Source organism: Manis pentadactyla, chromosome 16 (genome assembly GCF_030020395.1).
Source record: "Manis pentadactyla isolate mManPen7 chromosome 16, mManPen7.hap1, whole genome shotgun sequence".
NCBI classification, from domain to species: Eukaryota; Metazoa; Chordata; class Mammalia; order Pholidota; family Manidae; genus Manis; species Manis pentadactyla.
In genome coordinates this window covers 7,373,563-7,399,896 of record NC_080034.1, presented here as the reverse complement: position 1 = coordinate 7,399,896, position 26,334 = coordinate 7,373,563, and the positions used below count along the sequence as shown (strand labels likewise).

The following is a 26,334-nucleotide window of genomic DNA, read 5'->3' as shown; positions in this document are numbered from 1 at the left end:
GTATTCAACCTACTAAGTGCAGGTTGGGATCAAATTGGAGGAAGGAATTGGGATCAGTTCCTGGAAGGACGCCATCTGAGCTTGGGCATGTTTGGCCCCCAAAGGGCTGTGTTGGGCGGGTGGTCAGCCAGGCAAATGAGCTACCTCAAGGTCGCCACTGAGCCAGAACCGACTGCCAAGCGGGGAGCCAGCCGGCGTCCTGTCCCGTGGGCCGCGGGACACTTCTCTGGGGAGGCACTGCACGCATCAGGCCGCACATGTGTCTCCTTCTTCCTCTGCTCTCTCTTGCCGGGCTGCCTGCACTCTCCAGCCCTCTGCCGAGCCCAGAGTTCACTCATGCCCTGGGATACCCCATAAAGGGCAAGGGCTTTGGGGCTTCCGGGAGCTGGACTTAGTGACAGGCTCTGCAGCCCACCAGATCCACTTAATACTTTTGTGGCCTCAGATGAGGAGGTAGTTCTTTCAGAGCCTCAGTTTCAGCATCCAAAAACCAGGCACAATAATCACCACCAACGTGCAGAATTACTGTGAGAACAGGAATGTCCCCAGGAACTTCTCCTGAGTGGCTGGCGTGACATCCATGCGTGGCTGCTGTCGCTGTCCCTGTGGTGAGGCCGTGCTGCTGTCTGGGCCCCTCACTGGGCTTAAGGGCGCAAAGGCCAGAGGGACCCCTAATGAGATCCGGAAAACATCCCTTCCTCCACCACCGCTTCCCTCCCAGCCCACCACACGCAGCAAACCCACAGCAAAGAGGTCGGTGCAGGGGCAGGCCGGCGGCATTCCCGGCGCAGGCCCTGCTGCACGGCCTGCCCCCCCGGCCTTTCCCGATCGTGCTCCCAGCCGGGCCCAGCCGGGCAAACTCCGGGCACGACTTAACGGACGAGCGCTGGGCCAGCAGAGGCCACAGGCGGCAGTGTCAGTCCTTCGCGCATGTTAGCATTGAAGGCTTAGCTAGTGTTTGCAGGCTAATGACCCATCTCTCGAGAATACATTTTTATTACTTCATTTACTTTATTCCTAAATAATATGTGTTCACTTATAAATTTTAGAAAACATAGTCAAGCAAAAAGAATAAAATTATTCTTCATCCCAGACAAATACACGAATTTTATAACTTTTTTTTTATGGAAGTATCATTGATATGCCATCCTATATTGGTTTCAAGTATACAGCACCGTGGTTCCACAGTTACCCATATTATTAAATCCACCCCCCCACTTGTGGGGTTACTATCTGTCAGCATATAGATTCTTTCTTTAATAATGTATTGTTACATTTTCCGAGTCATTAGTCTTCAACATCATTTTTAACAGCTTCCTAACATCCCACTATATAAACATACCAATATTTATTTAATTTGAATCTGTTTTCAATATTTTGTTGCTGAAAACAGAGCTTCAATAATAGGAATTTATTCCTCAGTAGTTTTATGAATCCTTACTAATTTGGTATTTATTGTAACCCTGCCCCCTTTTCCAAGCTTTGCAATCAACCCAAAAGTTCATTTGTTCCACTTATAAGGAGCTGGTTTTATTATTCAGCATGAAAATCTCCCAGCGTTGGCTGTATTATGTTAAACAAGCTCCCCCCCTGGGCTGCCCGTGTCCAGTAACTGAAAAGTAGTCAGTGTTCTTGGGTCTGACTGTTAATACACTTGTCTGGGGCATGGGGCTAATGGGGTCAATGTCGCGGGTTTCTGGCTCTGTATATACAAGCCGGCTAGTTAAATATCCAAAGACTCTTTCCGCAGATCCCAACAGCTGTTATTCCAGTGCTGGCTGTTAGTCTCAAAAGCACTGGGCAGACGAATATGGGCAGATCAGCCCAAATCCGTCACCACTACCGGAAAGGCAGTACGTCAACAGCTTCGTCTTTCCCGAGGAAAACAGCTCAGAAAGGGATTCATGTCAAATCACACAAAGTTAGTGAGGCTGTTGAAAAACAAGATGGATTAATGTTGGGAAAAAACAATTGGCTGACCTTATACATATCTTGATTTATAAGCTTAGTCTGTGAGTTCGCCCCTGTTCCTCTGCGAGACAAATTGAGCACCGTGCTTTAAAGTGCTGCTGGGATTTATTTCACTGGCCGTTTTCTCTTGCAGTGGACACAGCGCTTGGCACTGATGACGTGTATGATGAGAAAGGATGCCAGTGCGACGTATCAGTGGAAGACCTCACCCCACCCCTGAAAACTGTCATTCGAGCTATCAGGTTGGTGGAAAACCTTTGAAAACTGATTCAGAGGCCTACTTCTGATTATCTGAATGACTGTGCTGCTAAATTCTCTTTCTCTCAGGTAAATCTCCTGGAATAATTCCTTTTTCTTTTCCTATTCATCACATGCCTATTAAATTCTGAAACATTTTTCCTTAATACAAAACTCTACTGTGTTCAACACAAAGTATGTTAGAAAGGGTGGGTGGGATTTGAAAAACCAGGCCATGCCAGAGAGATTACAGGAGAATCGGCTTGTCATGTGAGCATGTTTCCTTAAGGATATCTATCTATCTATCATCTATCTATCATCTATCTATCTATCTATCATCTATCTATCATCTATCTATCTATCTATCTATCTATCTATCTATCTATCTATCTTTAAATACACACACACACACACACACACACACACTAGATGCAATTGGATTTTTTAAATTATTTTTGTGACTTTTGTATCAAAGAAAACTCCTTCTAGGTTATTTCAAAACATGTTGAATACTAAAAAAAAAATGGGCACCAGAAGCTCCCAACAGTGAGTTGCTCCTTTCCTTCTGAAATATAATCTCAGAGGCTGACCTCAGTATGCTTCCTCTACCCATGGCAGAAAGCTATTACCCAAGCAACTTATTTTCAGGATCCACTCCCTCCAAAAACTTCAGGATCTGGACCAAATGAGTGGCCACATGCACCGCCTGCCTGGTTTGATCCCTTTGGGAGAATCTGTGTTGGTTAGGGGACCCTAAGTGACTGTATTGCGAAGAAAAACTTCTGACCATTTTGGCTTTTTCTGTCTCTTACCAAGAAGCCAGACGATAGCTTAAAATATCCAGCTCAGTTTAGCTTTTCAGTGACTTGGTCTAATCCCAGATATCCGTAGGATTGGTCATTTACTTCTATTTTTAGTGGGCCATTTAGCATGTGAGACACTGCTTTACTTTATGGTTAGGGGCCACCGGGAAAGCACAAGATGAGCTGTCAAGATTTTGGTAAATGTCTGTGGGTGCAAAGAAGGTCATGGCAGGATGACAACGTGCAGCACAGAAGGAAGCAACTTCAATGCCCGCTTGACGGATGGATGGGTAAGGAGGGGGTGGTGCATATACACCATGGAATATTACTCAGCCATAGAAAGAAGGAAACTTTGCCATTTTTAACACATGGATGGACCTAGAGCACGTAACGCTAAGTGAAATAAGTCAGAGAAAAAGACAGACACCGTAGGATTTCACTTTTATGTGAAATCTAAAAACAAAAGGGAACAAACAAAAACACACCCACAGACACACAGAACAGACCTGCGATCGCCATGGGGTGGGGGAGGAGCAGCGGGAGGAGATGGGGGAATAGAAACGTGTGCCACAGATGATGCCTGAACCTTATCTGTAACAGCAGCCGGAAAAGAAATGCACCAGCTGCTTCTCGGTGGAGCCCTCCCGCAATGAGCGCTGTGGGTGTCGGGGGCTGGGGAGGGGGACCATAGCCACCTCCCACCCTGGACGCCCCACACTGTGCCTCTCACTCATCATAATTGTTAACTGTTAACGCTCCCTGTCTTTCTCAAAATACCCCAGTTTGGACAATTACATGATCCCCCCTACCTGGGGAACCTAAAAGCCTCGGATAATATTTAAGCCCAGGAAACCCAACGATGTGTAGTGGATGACGCCTGAAGCTTCCAGTGAAAGGGACAGAAAGGCCATAGGAGGTGGTGGCCACTGGCCACATGAGGCTATTTAAATTTGAATTAACTAAAATTAAATAAAATTTAAAAATCAGTTCAGCAGCGGCAGTATCCACATTTAAAATGCTCAACACCCACAGGCGGCTACTACTACATCCTCCGAGGAGATAACGGTCATTTCCTCCATTCCAGAAAGTCCTGTTAGGACTGTTGGAGAGGTCACCTTGAAAGTCTTTACACTCACTCATCATATCCCTCAAAGACCCTAAAGGGAAGGTGGGACAATTCATCCACAGATTGGTCTCACTTGCAGCGAGTACCATAAAGTCTTATCTAATGGGAACAGATTAGGTTTTCCTAAAAGTCATCCTTCACCCAGTTCGTCATCTCCCACGACCTTCTGAAGCTTTCTGGTTTTGCCTCACAACCTCTACAAAGAATTGTGAGCTGCAAGAAAGAGAATGAAATAGGTTTATTCTGCTAGCTAAGCACTTGAGCAGCAGTTTAAGATTTACTTTCCTAAGGTCCTCTTGAAATTTGACTCATTTTTGAAAAGCCCTTTGCAGAATTCCCTTGCTGTTCAGAATTCTTTCTTGCTTATTTTTAACAGAATTTTATTATTTACATGTCTCCTTTTTGCAAATTCCTGAAGCTTTCTGCTTGTTCCTTTGTGACACAGGAATGTCTTCCTTCCCCTTACACTGATTCTGCTTGGAGGGGCTTTTTAAAATCACTTCTAAGTTCCACTTAAAATAGTTGGATTCTATAAAAACATAATAGCTACACTCAATAGTTAATAACTTAATTGGAAATCTTTGGCTCGTGATAGTACTTAATTTCTAAAAATACTTGATTAAAAGACCAAGAAATACAGTTAGCAGTTCTGAAAAGGAATTTGCAGTTATGAATCCCAAGATCTTTTGCAAAAGTGTCCTTTCCCTGAATCTAATTAAATACATAAGCTGAAGCTCCGTTGACTGGAATATATTTTGCCAGAACACGTCACCTCTTACAGCTCACCTGAATTATTTTATATGTACGTTACTAATTGCAAGAGTGAACTATTATTATACATCTCTAAAATAGCAACATTGTTTTGGCATTTTCTTTATTATTTTTTGGTTGTTTGATTATTTAATGTGAATACTTAAATATGCCTTTTGTCTTCCAGTAGCTCGTACAATAATAATAGTTTTTCCTACAAGCCAAATTAAAACTAAACTGTTAACAGAAATATGTGTTCCACTGCAAGGATGACAGCATGGAAAATCATATTATTATATTCACAAAGAACAAAGTAGGAATTCTTGTTTTTGGTTATTAATATTTATTAAGCATCTGTCATCTTCTAGTTTATAGCTATTTTGAAAGTAAAGATTCTCAGGCAATGAGACTGCTGCTGGGCAGCTGCATCTGGGGAGGTCTCACCCTGCGCACCAGGTGAAGCCTCACCCTGGATGGGGGTTGGGGGCTCTTGCCTGAATGAAAAAGAATTCTCGAGCAGGTCAAACGAGTGCAGGTAAGGAAGGAATCCATTAGAGTGAGAGCAGCAGGGGATGGCAGCTGGCTTGCAGGCAGCAGAGAGCAGGGAAGCCAAAGTAGGACAGAGAGACTGAGGACTTGTGCTAAAGTCTGGAAAATAGAGTGAAATAACTAAGTAACCAAGACGCTCACCACTGGAAGAGCTCAGAGACAAAATGCAATGAGTTGAGCCAAGAAGGCTTTATTTAAAGAGCACACACTTGAAGAAAGGGGAGTGCAGGCGGCCTCAGGGAGGAGGTGCACTTAAGGGCTTAGTATTCTGTCTTTCAGTGCCTTCAAGGAATGGGGCAAAGGGTGGCTGGGGGTGGGGGCTTTGTTGGTCGCAGGTCTGACCTGTGCTCTTGTGAGGTCTCTCTCCAGGAGGCTCCTCGCCAAGACAGGGTCCTCAAGCACTGGGAGCACACTGGTCAGGACCGCTTGCCCTGCCTTAAGATAGGGTGGGTTGTTGTCTGATTACCAAGGAATATGTTAGGAATCTCACCTCCTAACTCCCTCCTTCCTAAAATGGAATCTTAGCCTTAAGAAGGAGTCCCTCCGCTTCTCACTATACTGTTTGTATCTCAGCATTTTCTGTCACAGGCAGGAAAAGTCAATCATGATGCTTGTCCCATGTCCCTGCCCTGCATCTGGAGATCAAGGCCACTCCCCAGACTTGTCTGGGTTCTGCGACCCAGAACATTTGGAGGCACTTTTTTAAAGGAGTGACATTATCTTTTGTAGTAATGACAGTGGCTATTCTTAGACATTTCCAAAATATGTCTTAAAAGACAAAAAAATACTTAGTTTTGTATGATTCCTCCAGAATTACCACAGACTATTCTCAGAATATTACTAGCAGGAGTGAACAAAGTTGCTGGATATGTGAATCCAAATTCATCTCTGGCAGCGAAGACTGTACTCATTTTCAGCAGAAGTTCTGTGTCTCGTTAATGATTTAATTCAGATAATGGAAAGTTTCTTCTCATCCACTCACAGACACTAATTTCTAACTAGAAGGATGAAATTAGCAGGGAAGTAAACAGATTGAAACGCAAATCGACAAACTCTTGAACATTCTACACACTTGGCTCTGCGTCGTGATGTCTCGTTCGCTGGCGTTGGCTGGTGAGTTCACTTCCCTCGGCTCCTGTCCCCCCGCAACAAAGAACCGAAGGGCAGAGGCACTGCGGAGAAGCAGAGTGAGAGCTTTCTTTGAACGCCCTGTGAGGGAGGGGCGGCCCAGAGTCAAGGCCGGCAGAGGCAGGTTTACTGGCTTCTCTGGAGTAGGGCAGAGAGAGTGGAGACCTCTGCGTGAGGCCTGGAGAGCGGCGCGGGGCGGCAAAGGCACAAGGTCCCACTGGGAGGGCACAGAGACAGGGTAGTAAGTTGAGCAGTAAGACGTCTTTTAAAGATACACATTCCAAGAAAAGGGGAGCACGGGCAACCTCAGAGAGGAGGCGGCGCACCCAAAGGCTGGGATTCTGTTTTTCAGGGCTTTCGAGAATGGGGCAAAGGTAAAGGATCAGGGGGCTTGGGCCTGTCAGGGGGGCCTCATCTCGTGATTCCGCCTCTGGTGAGGGACACGTGGCGTTGCCCTCGGCCAGTCCTCTAGGTGATTCAGGAGGAAAAGCCGTTTGTTCCTCTCCGAGGCAGTGGCCGCCCCCGAGTGTCGGGAGCACATCAGTTAAGACTGCTGGCCTTGCCTCAGGTGACTGTCTCCTGTTTTTATTATGCTGATCTTGTCATTTCTTTTAGGAAAATTAATCATGATGCTTGCCCCACGTCTCTGCCCCATCTCACAGGCATTAGCTAGAGCACGTCCCAAGGTCAGAGACTTTGGAGGGAACTCACATTGCAAAGGGGATCAGCTCCGTGAGCCCTTTCCGGCTCTGGCTTAATCTGATCCACTCCCTGAGTTCTCGGTGGGCTGCACCCTCTTTTCATCCCGCTCATATCTGTCCTTCTGCCTGACACTAGGGCCGCCATAACAAAATACCAGAGACTGAGTGACTTAAGCGACAGAAGTTTGTTTTCTCACAGTTCTGGAGGCTGAAAGTCCAAGGTCAAGTGTCAGTGGGGTGGGTCTCCCCCGACGCCTGTCTCCTGGGCCTGCAGACGGCGCCTCCATGCCGTGTCCTTGCGCGGTCCTGCTCCGAGGGTGCGCAGGTCCACGTCGTCCTCATCTCTTCTTCTCAGGGCACCAGGCATATCGGATTGGGGCCCACCAGGACCTCATTTTGCTGTAATTACCTCTGTCCTACCTCCAGACAGTCATCTTCTGGAACGGCGGCCTAGGGTTTCAACATATGAAATTCAGGGTCTACACAATTCAGCCCACAGCTCTTACCAACACACTAATTTTCCTATCACTGTCTGAAAAATATTTTTTCAGGCACACTATCAACATTTTCAGATTAAAAATAAGCCCCCCAGGGCACGGGGAAGGCACTATAGCACAGAAAAGACAAGTAGTGCCTCTAGCATCTTACTATGCTGATGGACAGTGACTGCAATGGGGTGAGGGGGGGACTCGATAATATGGGTGAGTGCAGTAACTAACCACAGTGTTGCTCATGTGAAACCTTCATAAGATTATATATCAATGATACCTTAATAATGAATAAATAAAAGCCCCCCCAGTTACCTGGATATGTTCCCTCACAGTTCCAAACATCTGGATATTTGGGAATCGCCGAAGAGGCAGGCTGGCTGTTACCATTCAAGCTCGTCCTTGGCATTGTGGAAACACAAGTGGGAACCTCAGGCAAAATTCCACACAAAAGTTCGTATCTGTTCAGTTATTTGAGATAAGAAATAAATTTTAATAGTCATATCCAGTACAACTCTCTATTTATAAGGGAACTGAAAACAATAAGTTTATTTGCGTTCCTGAAACGAACAGGCCGTGTAAGTTCTCACACACACCCAAAGGCAACATCCGGGGGCCGGGCAAAGGCCGGGGCAGCTGGGGAAGAGCCTTGTTAACACAGCGCAGCACAACACTTACCTGTTTCGTACCAGCATTTGTTCACAAGCTTCCGTATCAAAGATCAAGGCCGCTGCCAACGAGATCCTCAACAATTGCTATCTCTTCAGCTTGTTTCGTACAACCAGGTTTTCTGTCCGTCATTAGGAGAGGAGTGAAATCTAGTGAAGACAGCCAAAACCAGGGCACAGAGATCACTCGTGATTTTGAAGAGAAACGGCAGGGAGGCTGTTGACTGTGTCGTGTTCTTAACTTCTGTTAACATTTCCATGCAGTCGTCACCGGGCCTGCTCTGTTTCACCTGCATGCAACCTTTCATTTCCCAGACCGAATCAGCCTTCTAGAAAAATGAAATGCATAATTAAAGCCTGGGGTGAAAACTCAAAGAATTCTTTATCCGCAGCTGCATCCCGACTTTACCGTGGCACCGTTGGCCAAGTCTACCCCACCACTCGCCCACCCAGGCGCCTGGCCTCCCGAGGGCCGCTTAGGGAAGGTGACCCAAGCAACAGCCTCTGTGTGCCGGGGCAGGGCATGCCACCTCTCTGGTGGTGGGGGATGGCAGTGGCATGGCCCTGCAGGGCTGTGGTGAGCACAGAATGGTGCTGGCAGGGCCCCTGGAGCAGTGCTGGGCCCGGGGCCTGCCTCTGTCCCTGCTCGCCACCGCACCCTGCAGGTGTCTGGGCTCCTCCACACCTTCCCAGCAAGCTGCCCCCATGCCTCTCCTCTGCTTGGCCAGACCCTCTCCCTCCTGAGCTCCAGCCACGCCTGGGTGCTCATGCAAGGACGTGTGTGTTAGTAGTGGACAGAGAACGTGGGAGAGAGGTTTTGCTGAAGAGAGAAGCAGGAATGGGTTTACTAAGTACAGAAATAAATGCGTCACTTTGGGGCTTCATTCTAAGCCTTGGGGGCGACTCCAACCGCAGTGCTCGGATTGGGTTGGAAAGGGGACTAATGTCACAATGCTTGCATCTGCAGGGCCCTGGGCCAGGTCGTCATGACAAAGGACAGTGAAGGAGGGATTTCAGAGCTCTTCAGACAGAAAAAGTGATAGGATTTGGATATTTACTGTTGGAGGGATAGAGTGAAAGAGCAGGAGGAGGCACGGGTGGGCCCCAGGGGCCTGGCTCCCGGGGAAATGGAGCATTGTTGCCAGTGTTGAGTTTGAGGCATTCCAGTGGGGCCCAGCCAGCAGGTGCACCCCTGGATCTGAAGCCCAGAAGAAACCTGGAACGGGGACTCGCCTGGTAGTCATCAGTACGGAAACACACGGTTTTCTGAAGTGTCACCCCAAGGAGAGTGTGGGAGTGAAGAGAGAAGATGATCAGCACAGAATCTAACGCTGCTGGCAAAGGAGGCAGGTGTCCACGCAGACGGACGGACGGGAACAGGAGGGCCAGGTGAACGGGAGCCAGGAGGAGGCGGGGCCCAGCCGTGTTCAGTGCTGCTGAGATCAGGAAGCTAAAGCACAGAAGGTGCTCTGGAAGTGGCCACCCGCAGGTCCTCAGCGGCTTTGGAGGAAAATTCAAGAGGCAAGGGGTTCAAAACCAGATGGTAAACAGAACGGTTTTTTAAATTATCTATCAGAATCTTTCATTCTAATAGGAACACCGATGACGTGTCAAGAGCTTCTAAAATCGCTCCAATCTGCTCAGCAAAGAGCAGAACCGCAATGACTGGCCAGTTTCTGAGACGGGTACATGCACATCAGGCCTCGCTGCCACCTGGGCTGGGCGATGAGGTTTCCCAGCTCCCCTCCAGTGTGTTCTTCCTACGCTGAAAGGCACATAGGGGGCCATCCTCTGGACCATCCCCTAAAATGCGTTCTCAACTCTGAATCCTCAAGTCTCACTTCATACTCCAGACGAGAACCCTCCACAAACAGAAAAGACGAGACGCATGTTTGCCACTGCGGGTTTTTGTTAAATCTACGAGCTGTTTCATCACCACCAGTCCCTGATTTTGCTGATGGCATGTCACCTGCTTCAGCAGACACCCTGGACAGCTGTGTCTCTGGCAGGTTACAGCAAAGGACTGTGCTGTGGGAACATTTTGTGGATCATTTAGTACATAGTTTTGAAATCAACTAATATATTCCCTGGAATAGTCTTTCCATTTATTTCTTTTTGAAAAAAAACAATTGCTGGTGGGCACATATTGCTCTGAAGCTGCATCAAATGAGTGTTCTACTGAAGACTCACTCACTTTGCCACATCTAAGTTTTAACCTATTACTTGGTTATGATTTAAACTGTGTGTCTTGGTCATTACCCTGGCTAGAAATATTCAAGAGCAATTGGTACATATGGGCCCTTGATGTATTTACTCGCTCATTTCCTGCTTGAAAGTTTATGCAGGATTTTGTCTTCCTAGGAACACAGAATTCTCAGATGTAGTCACCATATCAGTGCTCACAAAATCCTGGGAGGAAAGTTAACCATTTGCAGACTTTCTTGGGTCCAGAAGTTCTTGCTTGGATTCTACTACTCATCCCCTTGAAAGAAAACCCACCTAGTGTATAGGAGAGCCTACTAGGTCCAGATTATAAAGCATAGCCCTCTCCCCGGGGAGGAAACAGGGTGGCCACAGGACCTGTCCCAACCCCACTTGAGCCCATGGGCTACCTCCCTGCCCCCGCAGGAGGGGCATCCTGTGGGCCGTGTAGGAGGGGAGCTAATGTGCTCTGCAGGTCTCTGCCAAGAGCTGAAAGCAAGAGAGGGTGAGTGGTCCGTGCCTCCAGGCACCCCCGCGGTCCTTGGTCACCGGCTAGTGGCCAAACCGAGATGAAGGAAGAATGAGGGAGTCTTGGATTTATAATTCTGTAACATTTTTGAGGCATCTTCAGAACCCGAATACTATATATACAAATGCACATCTGCATTATTGAATTATGTTTATGTATTAACAGGAAAATAATAATAAATCACCCAAACAAGTAACACATACGCCTTCAACAGCGACCCAAATCATCAAGTCCCAGAGCCCTAGCTGTCTGCTGAAGGGGCTCTGCGACCAGCACCACCCCCGACCAGTCTCCAAGAGGCCAGAGAGGGCTGACCGGGGGAGATTCCGAGGTCGGCGGGCTCTGAGCCCCCTCAGGGTGGGCCTGGGGCCCCGGCTGTAAGGTCAGAGGCCAGGGGCCGGGACCGTCCACAATGGGCCGGAGGGGGGTAGGGAACACATGTCAGTGGGGTGAATCAGCCTAACCAGGCAGCACAGAGTGAGACGGGGTCGTGGGGAGACTCCCACACATCCGTGCCAATCCGGGAGCTCCTGGGGACCAGAAGGCACGCTTTCACACACTCTGGGGGAGCGGCCCCACTGCGCCCAAGGAGAGCGCCGGGCTGCGGGTGAGGCCGCTCTCGGCTGCTATCGGAGCTCTGGCACCCCCCAGCCCCACTCTTGCCTTCCACCAGGACCACAGACCGCGTGCTCCCCAGAGGCTTCTTCCACCCTGGCAGCTCCTTTTGAGCAGGGCCAGCGCTCCTCGGCGCCCGGCACAGGCCGAGCCCCTGTGGGAGGCGCTCAGGAAGTACTCGGTGGCGCAGCGAATGCACCAGTCACCCGGCACTCCCGGTCCCTTCCCAGGTAGTCTTTGAAGGACTCACGGCCTTCGGGACTACTTCTGCATGACGCGTCAGGCCTCACCCAGGCAAGGGGGCGCCCGCAGGCATTTGGGTTCGCACTGGAGGCCTGCCACCCGCGCACACTGACACCTGCCCCAGGGCTGTGATGCGTGTGACTTAGAAGATGCTTGTGCAACCTACCGTCACTTCTTGGCATGGGGTCAGGGAGCGTGGACATCCTTCTGGCCAGAGCCCCAGGCCCACCTCCATTTCAGTAGTTCTCAGCCCAGGCTGCACATGAGAATCCCCGAAGAGTCTTGTGACATCTCCGGACCCAGGCGCCGGCACGTTCTAAAGCTCGCCGCCGGATTCCCGCAAGCAGCCAGGGCTGGGGAGGCCTCAGCCGAGCCTCTCCGTTGCCAGCGGCCTCCCCAGTCCCCGGGCCCCGCACCCTCTGCGCCCTGCGCGGCGTCTGGCTGCTGGCCGGGCCCGTGCATCCGTCTGGTGGGGCAGTCACCGCCGCTTCTGTTTTGCGATGGTTCTTATTGCTGCATATTCACAGGCCACGGGGCGACCGATTTGGAGGACTGGAACGAGACTTTTACAAGATTGTATAACTCAGATCACACGCACCTCCGTTTCCTTATAAGCGCACGTGTTTGTGTGCATAGAGAGAGAGACTCCACCCAGAATGTAACTTTGCTGGTATTTCTGCGTGCTCAGAAAATGCTAGGAGCACACAAGGCCCCGCCCAAGGTGCGTGGCGAGGCTTTCCCGCCCTCTGGCAGCGCTCCAGCCCCGGCCCTCGGAGGGGACTGACCTTGGGGCTCCCGTGCGCCGCAGCGCCATTGGCTCGGCCGGGGCCATGTACCCTCCTGAAGAAGAGAGGCCACAATGTCACCCACCCCTCAGCCTTTGCTTGGCCCCGCAAAGGACCGTCCAACCACACCCGCAAGGACAGGACGTTTACTTAGCATCACTGAGCACCTACTGCGTGCCAGGCGCACGTGAGCGAGAAGAACTCCATCTTACCAAACTATCTTTTCTGTTGTTGGTATTTTGTGTTAAAACATACGATCTTAATTAAGACAACAGTACAATATTGCAGTTAAGCGCCCAGCCCTAGAGCCAGATGGGTTCGAATCCCAATTTCAACTTCAATTTTTAAAAATAAATGAATAGTTATTAACTAATTAATTTTTTAATTGAAGTTAAAAATAAAATCAATAAAATTTTAAAATATTTTGAAACAATAAATAATACAATTTAAAATCCCAATTCCACACTTACTAGCTGTTTAACCCCCTGCAAGTTACTTAACCTCTCTGAGCATCAGTTTCCTTATCTGAAGAATAGAGGTGACAACAGTACCATTCTCATAGCGCTGTATTGTAAAGTCTGGCATTATTATCATCTTAAACTTTAAATGTAAATTTACTTTAGAATGACTTGCTCAAACACCCCTTTCTACCAGGCAATACATAGATCATATGAAGCTTCTTCTGGAAGCATGTGGGAGGTCGCCAGTGTCTTCTGCGTCTTCTCCAGGCCACATCACAGGCTTTTCTTTATTCCTGGCCTCAAGGCATTTCCTCATGCCCTTCTTATCTAGACCAAGGGTCAGCAAACTATGATGGGGGCCCAAAACCCAACCCAGGGCTTGTTCTCGTAGTGGAGTTTGGCTGGAGCACGTCCACACTCATTCATTTACACACTGCCTGGGGTTGCTCTCCAGCTATACCGCAGAGCTGAATGGTTTCAGCAGAGACCATAAGACCTGAAAAGCATAAAATACTTACTGTCTAGCCCTTTACAGAAGAAAAGCTTTGCCCCTCCTCTAGGCTTTGAGTCATTCCGGATTTATGCCCAGCTATGTTTGGAGGGTGGAGCCCCACACCCTTGAGACTGGCCCGAGGGCGAACCAAGATGTGGAGTGGGTCTTCACTCCCACCTGCCAGCCTCTAAGGGTTAGCGCTCCGCCCCTTCACCTTGCAGTTGGAAGTCCGAGTATCTAGCAAACAGCGCACAGGCGTTGGCATCAGCGATAACCTGCCTCCTCCTACGCCTGACCTTGGACAGGCTCTCCCTCAGTGATGTCCCACTGAAAGCTTGGAATCAGCTACGGTAGGAATATTTATACCACGGAAATAGGCAAACACTACAAACCAAAATTATAAACATTGGATTGTAACTATAAAACATGGGTTTCCTTTTCATTTGGCTTTTCTTTGCATAGGCTAGCTCATAAACAGTAAATTATGTAAATAACATGAAATTATATAAGCTTTGCATAAAATATGAGTGAGAGAGAGAATGTAATACTGTCTGTTGAATACCTTCAAATTGTTGCTTCCATTAAAGTATTTTTGGAAAGAAAAGAGAAAAGCAGCTTGTCACTTTGAAACAACCACAAAAACTCACATAACTCTATCAGGAAGCAAGGGCAGTGCCCATCACGGCCAAACAGAATTCCGTTTGGAGGCACACGTGTCCGCTGCCGGGCAGACTAGCCACCGACCACAAATGCCGGAGATGCCGTGGGGGGAACACACCGACTTAGGCCAAAGCTGCGCCCTGCACGCAGGGTGGTTTCTGCTGCCACGGGCAAGAGAAAAACTGCTGACGGTGCCAGTCAGTCTTCTCAGCAACTCCAGAGTTGACACTGTGGGAAACCGGATGATGTGGGTGTGAAAACCGGGTAGACCCGGGGCAGGGGTCCTGGCTTTCCTCATACCCGTGGCTTGTCTGGGGGCGAGTCACTTAAGTTCTCTGAAACTCAGTTATCTTACTAAGTGCTATGGAAGGTAAGGCATATACAGTCCTTCATGTAACAAGTGGTAATATTAGTGAAAATACAGACCACCATGTCAACAAGCAGAACCACCTATGGATAAATAAAGACAATTTCCCTTTTTTCCTGCCCACCCAGGCACCATTAGCTACTCTGAGGATAAGTAACGACGGGTTCTGGCTGTTACATTAGCTTTTCTTCTGGTTTTATTCTTAACATTACACAGACTGGAACACCTTTTCTTGTTCTCTTTCTTTCCTTCCTCCTCTTATTCAACAAGTGTTTCTGGCTACTTTGTGCTCGGAGTTGTGCTAAGCCTGAGTGCACGATGTTGAAGAACAGCAGCAGTAACAATATTAACATTTACTAAACACTGACTTGTTTCTGAATCTGAGGTGATTTAATTTTTTATTGAAGTATAATTGATAAACAATATTATATTGATTTCAAATATACAGCATAGTAATTTGACAGATACATACACTATTAAATCCTCACCTCCACTAGTGTAGCTACTGTCAACACAGATGTTACAGAACCATTGGCTATATTCTCTACGCTGTACTTTCATCCCCATAACTAATTTATATTATGTTGAAATTTGGGGCCTCTTTATCCCTACCATCCTCCCCACCCACCCACCCCAACTCCTCCTCCATGGTAACCACCAGTCACTTCTCAGTGTCTCTGAGTCTACTTCTGTTTTATTCACTTGTTTTGTTTTGTTTTTAGATTTTCCTGAGCATAATACCCTCTAAGTCCATGCTGTCACAAATGGCAGGATTTCTCTCTTTTTTATGGCTGAATATTCCATTGTGTATATGTACCTCCTCTTCTTCATCCATTCATCTATTGATGGGCATTTTAGTTGTTTCTGTATCTTGGCTATTGTAAATAATGTGGCAATAAACATGGGGGTGCATGTGTCTTTTCAAATCAGAGATTTTGTTTTCTTCAGGTAAAATCCTAGAAGTAGAATTACTGGGTCATATGGTATTTCTATTTTTAGTTTTTTGAGGAACCTCCATACTGCTTTCCACAGTGGTGGCACCAATTGACACTCCACCAACAGCGTAGGAGGGCTCCCTTTTCTATGCTTGCCAACACTTGTAATTTTTTTCTTTTGGATAGTGGCCATTCTGACTGGTGTGAGGTGATGATATCTCATTGTGGTTTTGATTTGCATTTCCCTAACAATTAGTGATGTCAAGTATCTTTTCATGTGCCTGTTGGCCATCTGTATTTCTTCTTTGGAGAAGTGTCTGTTCAGGTTCTCCACCCATTTTTTAATGGGGTTGTCTTTTGGTGTTGAGGTGTATGAGTTCTTCATATATTTTCAACGTTAATCCCTTATTGGGTAAATTATTTACAAATATATTCCCCCACACTGTAAGTTGCCTTTTTGTTCTGTTGATGGGGTCCTTTGCTGTACAGAAGCTTTTTAGTTTGATGTAGTCCCACTTATTCATTTTTTATTTTATTTCCCTTGCCCTGGTAGATGTGTCCAGAAAAAAATTGCTCATGCTTATGTTCAAGAGATTTTTGCCTATGTTTTCTTCTAAGAGTTTTATGGTTTCATGTCTTATATTTAGGTCTTTAATCTATTTTTAGTTTACTTTTGTGTATGGAGTTAGTGGCCCAGTTTCATTCCCTTGCATGTGGCTGTCCAGTTTTCCCCACCATTTATTGAAGAGACTGTTTTTTCCCCATTGTTTATTCATGTCTCCTTTGTTATATATTAATTGACCATATATGTATGGGTTTATATCTGGGCTGTCTTTATTTCTGTTCCATTATCTATGGGTCTGTTCTAGTGCTAGTATCATGCTGTTTTGATTACTGTAGCTTTGTACTATAGCTTGAAGTCAGGCAGCATGATGCCCCCAGCTTTGCTTTTCTTCCTCAAGATTGTATTAAGCACTGACTTTTGCATAAGAGACCCACCCCTGCCTGAACATAGCTGACAATCTAGTGTGGGGAAACATATATTTAAAAAAATAATCACTCAAGGCCAGAATTTCATAGGATACACTATTTTGTTACTTTTCTCAATTTTTCACTAGAGGAGACTGAGCCACAATGAAACCTAAATGCTGTTTTTAAAAAAATGAAACCGAAGCTAAATATTAAGAAACTAAATTAAAACATATTTCCTCTGAAGAAGTTTGCTTAAATGTCTTTGCAAAAACTAAGAAAGCCAAACAAAAAACCTATCCTGAATAAAGAGGTGGGTGGAGAAATTGTGGTAGAGAGAGGGACTGAGAATATTATGGATAAATGGTTCAGGAATAATTAGAGTCCAATTCACTTGAAGTTAATAATACAATTATAGGATGGGGTTTATGGGGCTTTTTAGCCAATAAAACGATTTGGATTCCCTGCAATCAGCTATCACTTAGGCTAGGTAGTGAGTATTTTCTGTTTAAATTCTATACTTGGTCCTAATATGCCCACTTTCCACCAAGGGACAATCAATTTTGGTTTGTAGAGCCCAGCTGACCGATTAACAACCTGGGATCCATGAGTGTGATAATACAAGTCTATGAGCCATTTAATAGTTGAAAAAACACCAAAAGACTTAACACTTACCTACAATAAGGCTGCACACTCATTAAACTGTTACCTGTTTTCTTCAGGAATAATATGTTATTGCAGTAACTGGTTATCTAAGCAGCTTAGCTATTTATGGCATCATAGACTTCATCGATGAAATATTGTTTTAAAATGTGAGGTCCATGTTGGGGGAAGCATTGTAATAAAAGAGATATCTGGCTCTGAAAACCTTAAACATCCAAGCTTAGTTGATAAATGTGTTATGTTTAAAACAAAAGGAACTTGGCTGGCTAATTGAGCAGTATTCTGCAGAAATAATTTGTGAAACAAGATTTTCATAAATATCTATACAAATGTCCATTTCTCTAGAGAGACATATCTGCATCTCAAGACGCATATAGCTCTATATAAAAGGTCATTTTAACAACCTTTATACGTTTTAAGGGGTGCAGTCTCTGGGTGTTTTATCTCAGACTTCAAGGGGCCACATGGAAAAGTGGAATTGCATTTAGACTGTGGTTTTAATTCACAGTTTCAATGGAAGTTAAAAAGGTAAAGCACTTAAAATCTAGTCTCTTTTTTAGTGTGTTTTTCTTCGCTCAAGGTATGTATGCCTCACATGAGATATTCTTAAATTGTCTGCTATAATCTCAGGCTTTTATGTGCATTTCTGTAGAAGCCTAAAATAATTCGACTTTTTCCCCAGAGGGTTTTATATTTATATTTACTAGAAAGCTATTTGGATATCTTCCTTTAGTGAAGTTATGAAGATTAAAATGTAACACATTGCTTTTATAGAATTATGAAATTTCATGTTGCGAAACGGAAGTTTAAGGAAACATTACGCCCATATGATGTAAAGGATGTCATTGAACAGTATTCTGCTGGTCATCTGGACATGTTGTGTAGAATTAAAAGCCTCCAAACACGGTAAGCGATTAAAATGTTAATTGCTGTAAAGGAATAGGCATTAAAAACTGAGAGGAAGTTCTGTTGTAGAGAAAACTCTTGAATCCCATATGTCTAATTTTTCGTGGACACCTGGACTTTGCTTTCAACATAGGTTTTATTTAAAGATGTCAATTAAGCATTAAAAGCCTAAAACCATACACACAGTGTCTCCATTTCCTCATCTGTAAAGATGGGGATAATATGAGCACCTGCCTCCCAGGTTGCATGAGGATTGGATTAGTCGATACCTGTCAGTAACTCCTGATAATTCAATCCTAGAACACACAAAAAAGGAGAAAGTAATTCCAATGTAGGCGGATCAAGTCTCCTTGGAAATTGTTTCAAGTCATCCTGTGTTCAGGTTACAATCTCTGCCATGGGCTTCCAAGTCCTTTACTAGAACCATCTATGGCTCCCAGGGTTTTTATAAAGGTGAACTGCTGCAGAATTTTCAGAACTAATCTTAAGTTTCCACCTCATGTGGTGTATATTCTTCAACAAGAATTCCACAGGAACAGAGATAATAGCTTTCTTATCTGCTTCTCTCCCACCTATCAGATGTACAGTAAATGTTCACTGAATAATCTATTTTAGTAACGTGAAGTAATCATAATTATGATTTTGTGGTATTTTAAGTGGTTGAATTCAGGAAATGTCTGGTCAGAGATGGAAACAGGACAGTTACTTTTAGTTGAGAACAATTTTGCCTACAGAAGATTGCCCTAAGTAACTTCACCACATACCAAAATCATGAGAAAATTAGTCGCATGTGTGTGTAATTCTCATGTTCAGGAATTCAGCACATCAGCTGGAACAAGTTCATTTTTATTTCATCTTACGTAAGTTAAAGAAAATTGTCTTTAGCTTTTCAAAACATTTCATTCTGGCATAGGGTACCCTCCATCCTCAGCTCTCGTATAATCAGATCTCCTCTTTCTCTGATAGTGTTGATCAAATTCTTGGAAAAGGGCAAATCACATCTGATAAGAAGAGTCGAGAGAAAATGCCAGCAGAACACGAGACCACAGATGATCTCAGCATGCTGGGCCGCGTGGTCAAGGTCGAAAAACAGGTATGCTCAGCCACGCGGGTTAACTTGTTGGCCAGAATATTTTTTAACCAAAAGTGATTATAGGCAATTGGATATATTTTCATGATTAATATATTTTAAAAGGAATGAAACCAAGAACAAGAGAATGAAATGAAATTTTATTTGGGCCTAGACAGTGTTCTCTAAAGCACTTTCATTTCCATACAAGGAATAGAACATTTCATCTCATCAATTAATACTTGAACAGGAAGATACGGATTTGCAACAAGTAATAAATAGCTGTTTTTCATTTGTGCTTTGGTTATTTTCATTGTCTGCCTTTTATGTCACTCTTTAAAAAAAAAAAAAAAACCTCATTATGACTACCATGTACCTGGAATGTTTGTTAAACCTGAGACTGTAGCTTCTCATACAATTTGCCAGAAATCAAATCGCTCCCCCATCTTAATCATGTATACTCCAAGTACCAATTCTGAAGCATTTTGTACCTTTATTTTTGAATTCAGAATTACCTAGATTGATAAAGTCTTGATTTCATTATAGAATGAGTTCCTTAGTGTTTTCTTAATGTACAGTCCCAGAGTGTCTTCACTGATCGGCCTGGGAGGCCTTACGTTGCGTTTGTACGGCGCTCAGACGGCCTTTGCAAACCTCAGCTGTCCATTTTAAAGAGCTGGGGCAGGGGTCTGATGGGAACTATGCAGAGGCCACAGCGCCCCCTCCTGACCCTTCCTGGGCCCCTGCTCCCTGCCCCCCACCAGACGGGGCGGGCTAGGGTGGGACGAGGGCCAGGGCTGCGTTGCACTGCATACTCAGTACTCAGTGGTATTGACGCACCTGGCCTCCATTGTTCAATCCCAGAAGTGGGGCCCGTTCCGGATGGCGGGCTATGCTCACGCGACCCTGTTTTCCCACGTTAGGTTCAGTCCATCGAGGCCAAGCTGGATTGCCTGCTCGACATGTACCAGCAGGTCCTCCGGAAGGGCTCCGCCTCCGCCCTCACTCTGGCCTCCTTCCAGGTCCCACCCTTTGAATGTGAACAGACATCCGACTATCACAGCCCCGTGGACAGCAAAGACCTGTCCAGTTCCGCACAGAACAGCGGCTGCTCGTCCAGGTCGGCCAGTGCCAACATCTCTGGGGGCCTGCAGCTCATTCTGACGCCAAACGAGTTCAGCGCTCAGACTTTCTATGCGCTCAGCCCTACTATGCACAGTCAAGCTACGCAGGTGCCGGTGAGTCAAAGTGACGGCTCAGCAGCGGGAGCCACCAACAGCATCGCAAACCAAATACTCGCCGCCCCCAAGCCAGCAGCGCCAGTGACCTTACAGATCCCGCCCCCTCTCCCAGCCAGCAAGCAGCTGCCGGGACCAGAGGCCCTGCACCCGAACCCCGCAGGCTTCCAGGAAAGTGTCTCCGACGTCACCGCCTGCCTTGTGGCCTCCAAGGAAGGTGTCCGGGCCGCGCAGTCCAGTCTGGCCAAGGACCGCTCTCCGAGGAAAAGCTTCGACACAGGAGGAGAAACTCTGCTGTCCGTCCGCCCCGTGGTGCCCAGGGACTTGGGCAAGTCTCTGTCTGTGCAAAACCTGATCAGGTCGACAGAGGAACTGCAGGTGCAGCTTTCAGGGAGCGAATCAAGTGGCTCCAGAGGCAGCCAGGATTTTTACCCCAAGTGGAGGGAATCCAAATTGTTTATAACTGATGAAGAGGTGGGTCCTGAAGAGACCGAGACGGACACTTTCGAGGCAGAGCCGCAGGCGGCCAGGGCAGCCGCGTGTGCATCGGACTCTCTGCGGCCCGGCAGGTCGCGGTCATCTCAGAGCGTCTGTAAGGCCGGAGAAAGTGTAGATGTCCTCAGCTTGCCGCCCGTCAAGCTGAAATGAGTCCTTCGTTTTCCTTCTAAGCATAGCGGTTCTTCAGCCATACACTTCATTGCATGAACTACTCTGAAAGCCCTTCTAAGAGGTTAAACAGTGAGAATCGGAAAGAACCCGATCGGTGGTGTGGAAGCCCCTTATCTTTTAACTGCATGAAAATGCATGTTTAGGGATGGCTGAAAGTCAGGGTACAGCGACATGAAGCCCCCCCATTTAGGGACGTACCTTGAGTTAAGCATCCTGAGAAACGGAACACTGCTAATGCCATGGGGAGTGTGAGAATGTCAAGATGAGACCAGTTCGAAGATCTGAAAGCAGGGAGTAACCACCCTCAGATTGCAGGAATTTCTGCTTCGTGATTAAGTACAATATACATTTCCAAAATCAGGTCATAATGTATATTTCAACACAATGGCTATCATCAACAGCTGCTAACAAGGTACCGAGTAAAGCAGAATTTGGGAATAGAAATGGCTGCTTATATCAAGATGCATTTGCCAGCCCACTCCTACCCGGTCATTGTATTATGGACGTCGTCGGAATGTCCGTGCGTGCGCTTCCCGTGAGGTGGCGTGTGGCACGCTGCTTTGCACACCACACTCATGTTGTTCTTTCTGACGAGAATGTTGTTCAAGTAGCCGATGTGCATATAATGACCTTCAGGGCCAGTGGGGCAAACAGACTGACTGCTCAGCACCCTGACTCCCTGGGCACTATTCCCTGTGGCTGAATCACCTTCACACATGGGCGACGAGGCACCAACCAGTGGAACAGCCAGTGTGCGGGGGCCATCCCCCTGCAGCAGAGCCACCCCAGGCCGACACTGCCTGTACAAAGGGGAGTGACTACAAGCTGGTCCCGCTAAGCTGAGGTACAGGCCGGGTCCCCGAGAATGAGACGTTTGAGTGAGACTGCTGGGGGAGGCTTGGAATGAATCCAGACACAACACCAGGAAGCAGGTGACGTTAAAAGAAGACGATGTCCCCCTCAAAGGGCAAGGAGAGAGAAAAACCAAAATAAAAGTATCCGATTTTTTAGAAAATGAATATTGTAGGGACTCCAACTACCTAAACATCCCTTATTCTTATATATAAACAGAGACTTCTGCAAGGTATTTATTTTTTAAGAGGCCCTGAATGGTTTTTGCTATTATGTAGTACATTTTGCACAGGAAAGGCTAAAGCTAAACGTGCTTTACTTTTTATACTGTCGTGAACGTTCTCCGTTCTCCCCAAGACTGTTGCCCCACATCTGAAGTTACTGGTCCCGTTTCCTGGTGTAAACATGCACAGTTAGAGTGCAGGGAAGCCCGGTAGGGCCGCACATCAGAACACTGGACCTCACAGCAGAGCAGCCAAAAGAGCACGGGAACCAAACCAAAGACGTCGTCGGCCGAGAGCAAGCCATGCTGCCGGCCCGTCGGAACCAGGGCGGCCCGCTCAGCCCGGCAGAACTTCGGCCAAGGTGAGGATAACAGAACAGAACCTCAGCTCAGCTCAACTCCAACCCAGAAGGAGTTCAAGAAGCATATTCCCCGGGCGTGGTGCTGCCTCCAGGAAAACTCCGCCGGCAGCCAGGAAGACCAGCAGGGGTGTGGATGGCTGTCCGGAGGCAGGAGGGGACTGACCACCCAAGCCCACCCAGCTCTCTCCTGCAGCCAGCTCCGTCCACCCTGGGCTCCCCCTCTTCTCTTCTTCATTAGCTGCTCATCCCTTCCCTGCCTCTGGTTAGAAGTTCACTGGGCCTTAGCCAGCCTCCATCCCCAAGCAAACCGCCCCTCTCTGCTCCACCTAAAATGTGCTTCTCGGCCTTTTAAAATCTCTGCCCCTTTTGATAAACTCTGAAATGTTAACAGCTTCATCTTCTCACCCACCTGGATTCCCGCGCACTCCCCTGGACAGTGTCATTCAGAATCTTCTCGGCTGCTGGAGGCACACGGAACATAGAGTCTAAATTTTACACTCCAGTTAGAAAGGTTTTGTCAAGCTTTTAAAGCAATTGTTTTCATTTCTGAAAGAAACAGGATTTTAGTCAATTATTAAATGCTTTTCATCTACCCATGTCTCCACTCAACGTGAAGTTGTGATACAGCCTCCCAAGGAGGTTGTACACATAGACCACACACACACACACACACACACACACACACACACACACTCCACTGACCTACAGCCAGGTACCCACCCTGCCCTCAGCGGGCTCTCTCCAAATATGACTCCAGGAAAAGGTGGGAGGCGGCAGCTTTCAGGGAGCAATGATTCTTGGACACGCTCTGTCCTGGGTCAGACCCCACTGGCAGCAGGAATTCTGAATGTACTGGGGACCCCTCCTCGGGCCTCCGTGGGCCTCAAACACAGTGCAGTTCATCCAGCATTGTTAAAGGCAAAGACACAGAAACAAAACCTCACCACGTCACTGAGGTCTTAACCATAACAAGACGTGATGAACCGTGTGGTGAAAAACTCCACTGAAGCCATGACCATTTTGTGTCCACCTTACTAGAGCACAGAAATTCTTGGATGTTCAGAGAGCTGTAATGTGTGAGAGCTCTAGGGTTTTGTCTGTTGGGTTACTCTCTGTGTTGCTGAGAGGAGGGTCTCCCATTTACACTTAGCAAAGCCCCGTTGGTCAACCCCAAATGGTGTTTTGGGGCACAAGGTAGGAGCCCTGAGTAGCCACGTGCTCCCAGCTCAAGTTCAATATGCAGGCTTGATCGCGCTTACACTTACCTGCAAACACCCCTTCTAGGAGCTAAGGTTTTTGCTACGTCTGAGCTAAATGTTTGCATTTTGTTCAACTCAATGAGTATCTGTAGATTGCAACTTTTATTTAAAGTAAGACACTTTGAGTTTTCAAGTCTTTATCTCCTGCTCTAAGGTGCCTTTCTCACCTCCCTTTGACTCAGTGATTCTGAAAGTTCCTAATTTGCAGGTAAACAGGTCTAGCAGAGGGAAAATCAGGCACAAAGTGATTAAGTCTTATGCCCATTTGCAAAGCAAAATATAAGAAAGGATGAAACCTTTGCAACTAAGTTAATGAATCATTCATTCGACCAGTTTGAGAAAAATGTCATAAATATTAACTTATCTCCCCAGAAGCTGATATTTTTTGCCTTAAACGACTTGGTTGTGTTTTTGTAAAAGAAATTTAATTTAATATAATTATGTGCATTTAAGTGAGCAGTTCTAAAAGTCAAGTATGACAATACAGTTGTCTGTTTCCTGAAAACAAATAAATCAGGAATATCATATCCATTTCAAGCTATCATTAAAATGTAATTTCCTTGGCTCTCTTTTACTGAGATTATTTGTTTTAAAGTAAAACATTAAAAAGATGTCTATAAACAGATGGTGTGACTGTTTCTATCTGGAACTATATTGGTTGGTTTGGAACTGACTGGTCCCAAACAATAAAACTGACTGTGTATAGATTTGGACTAAAAGATAAAAACTATCTTGTTGCAGTGCTCCTGAAGAAATCATTGGTAAAGTTTGGGAATGGGGGAGATTTGCAAATGTTCCTAAGGGCATCATAAGAAAAATTAACTTGATATTTATCAAAACTCAGATACCAGTGCGTGAGCTCTGTGTTAACTCTAGTAAAAGGGATAGGGAATGGGGTTCAGGCAGGCACCCACATGCTGAATGACCACTGGGGCACCTGCCCAGCTCTGCCTCACTGGGGGAGGGCTTCTCCCAAGGGATCCTTGCCTTCCTCCCAAAAAACTCTCAATCCTACTGTTCTAGCAGCAATTTTGCTCTAAGGGTCCATGCTTAATTCCCGGGCAATTATTGGGAAGTATGCTCAGAATGCTAGAACTCTGCCACACCAGGCAGCAAGACCTTAGCAGAGGCATTTTAGACACGAAGAATGAGGTAGTATTACCTGGAGGGTGACGTGAGGGGACATCCCACCACAGCTCTAATGAGATCAAACAGGGATGTGCCTATCCTTCCACCTTCTAGAGAGAAGTGAAAATAAAACTGTGGATAAAACTGCCTTGCTTGACCAACTGAACAGTGTAAACTGCTCCCAAACACTTTTGAGCTACTTTAGCGGTGCCCCTCCCCCCAACATATGCTTATGACAATTATTCTACCCTAACCATTGATAAAAATAGGTTCCCAGACCTTGAAGCGGCAACTTTTCTTCAGCCTGGTTTCAACTGCTTCAGGAATGTGGTACAAGTAAAAATAAATGCTTGTGAGCCCCCTGGGCAATTCCTTCCACCTTCGCTACGGAGTGCCCCGCCGCTGCTTGGGGGAGGGGAGGCTTCTGCCGCCCCACCCGGGAGCTCCTTGCCTCCAGGGAATCCTAGCTCCTCTGCTCTGGACCCTGAGCCCCCGCTGTCTCTGTTACCCCTTCCTTCCCCGTATCTGCAGCGTCTCGCTATTGCTTTCCCCTCGTAAACGTGTGAGCCCCTCCCGTGGTCCCAGCACCTCTAGAATTTACCTTCCCCTTTATTTTATTCTACATCTCACATTGTTCAAGCTACATCTGACCTCTGACACAGAGGCTAAGGGTGCTGACCCCCTACAGTCAATGATCCGCATATAAATTTTAATTCCCAAAAAACTCAACTACTAATAGCCTACTTTAGACTTACCAATTCCATGAACAGTTGACACAAAACATATTATTGTGTATGTCACATGTATTATATATTCTTACACTAAAGGAAGCTAGAGAAAAGACTTTTCTGTCACAAATCTCCAAAGTATTTTCCAATGTATTTATTGAAAATAATCCAAGTATACGTGGGCCTGCGCAGTTCAAACCCTTGTTGCTCACTGGCCAACCATCCTTAGAAACTAAATTCCATGAGGTGGTTCCATTTCGGCAACATGGTGCCCAGCAGGTGGCCGTCGGACCCATGCCCACCCGGCACCCCAGACACGCGGCCCCAGGGCCCCCGCGCCCTTCCCGGGCCGGCTCGGTGGCAACGTCACCCCGCACCCCTCCGGCCTTTCTAAGGCAGGTGACACCGTGCCCCCGTTTCTCTCAAAACTGCTTCCCAGCTCCCCAGACTTGTCCGGATGGATCCCTCCGTGCCCTCCCGACCCCTCGCTGCTCCTGTCGCCCACTGCCAGCGCCCTCGGGTCCCACTGTCCACTCCCTCCCTCCGGTGCCCCGGGG

The 26,334-nt window shown here is 46.7% G+C and overlaps 1 protein-coding gene across 3 annotated transcripts in view; it reads left to right on the top strand.

Moving 5' to 3' along the window:
- KCNQ5 (potassium voltage-gated channel subfamily Q member 5) overlaps positions 1-24,542 on the top strand; it is a 448,222-nt gene extending 423,680 nt beyond the window's left edge. For all 3 annotated transcript variants that reach the window (XM_036916207.2, XM_036916204.2, XM_036916206.2), the window contains 4 exons: positions 2,105-2,213; positions 18,118-18,249; positions 19,216-19,342; positions 20,242-24,542. In XM_036916207.2, coding sequence (XP_036772102.2) covers positions 2,105-2,213; positions 18,118-18,249; positions 19,216-19,342; positions 20,242-21,204 — 1,331 coding nt within the window. In that variant the 3' untranslated portion in view covers positions 21,205-24,542. The remainder of the gene's footprint in view (positions 1-2,104; positions 2,214-18,117; positions 18,250-19,215; positions 19,343-20,241) is intronic.
- The last annotated feature ends 1,792 nt before the right edge of the window (positions 24,543-26,334 follow it).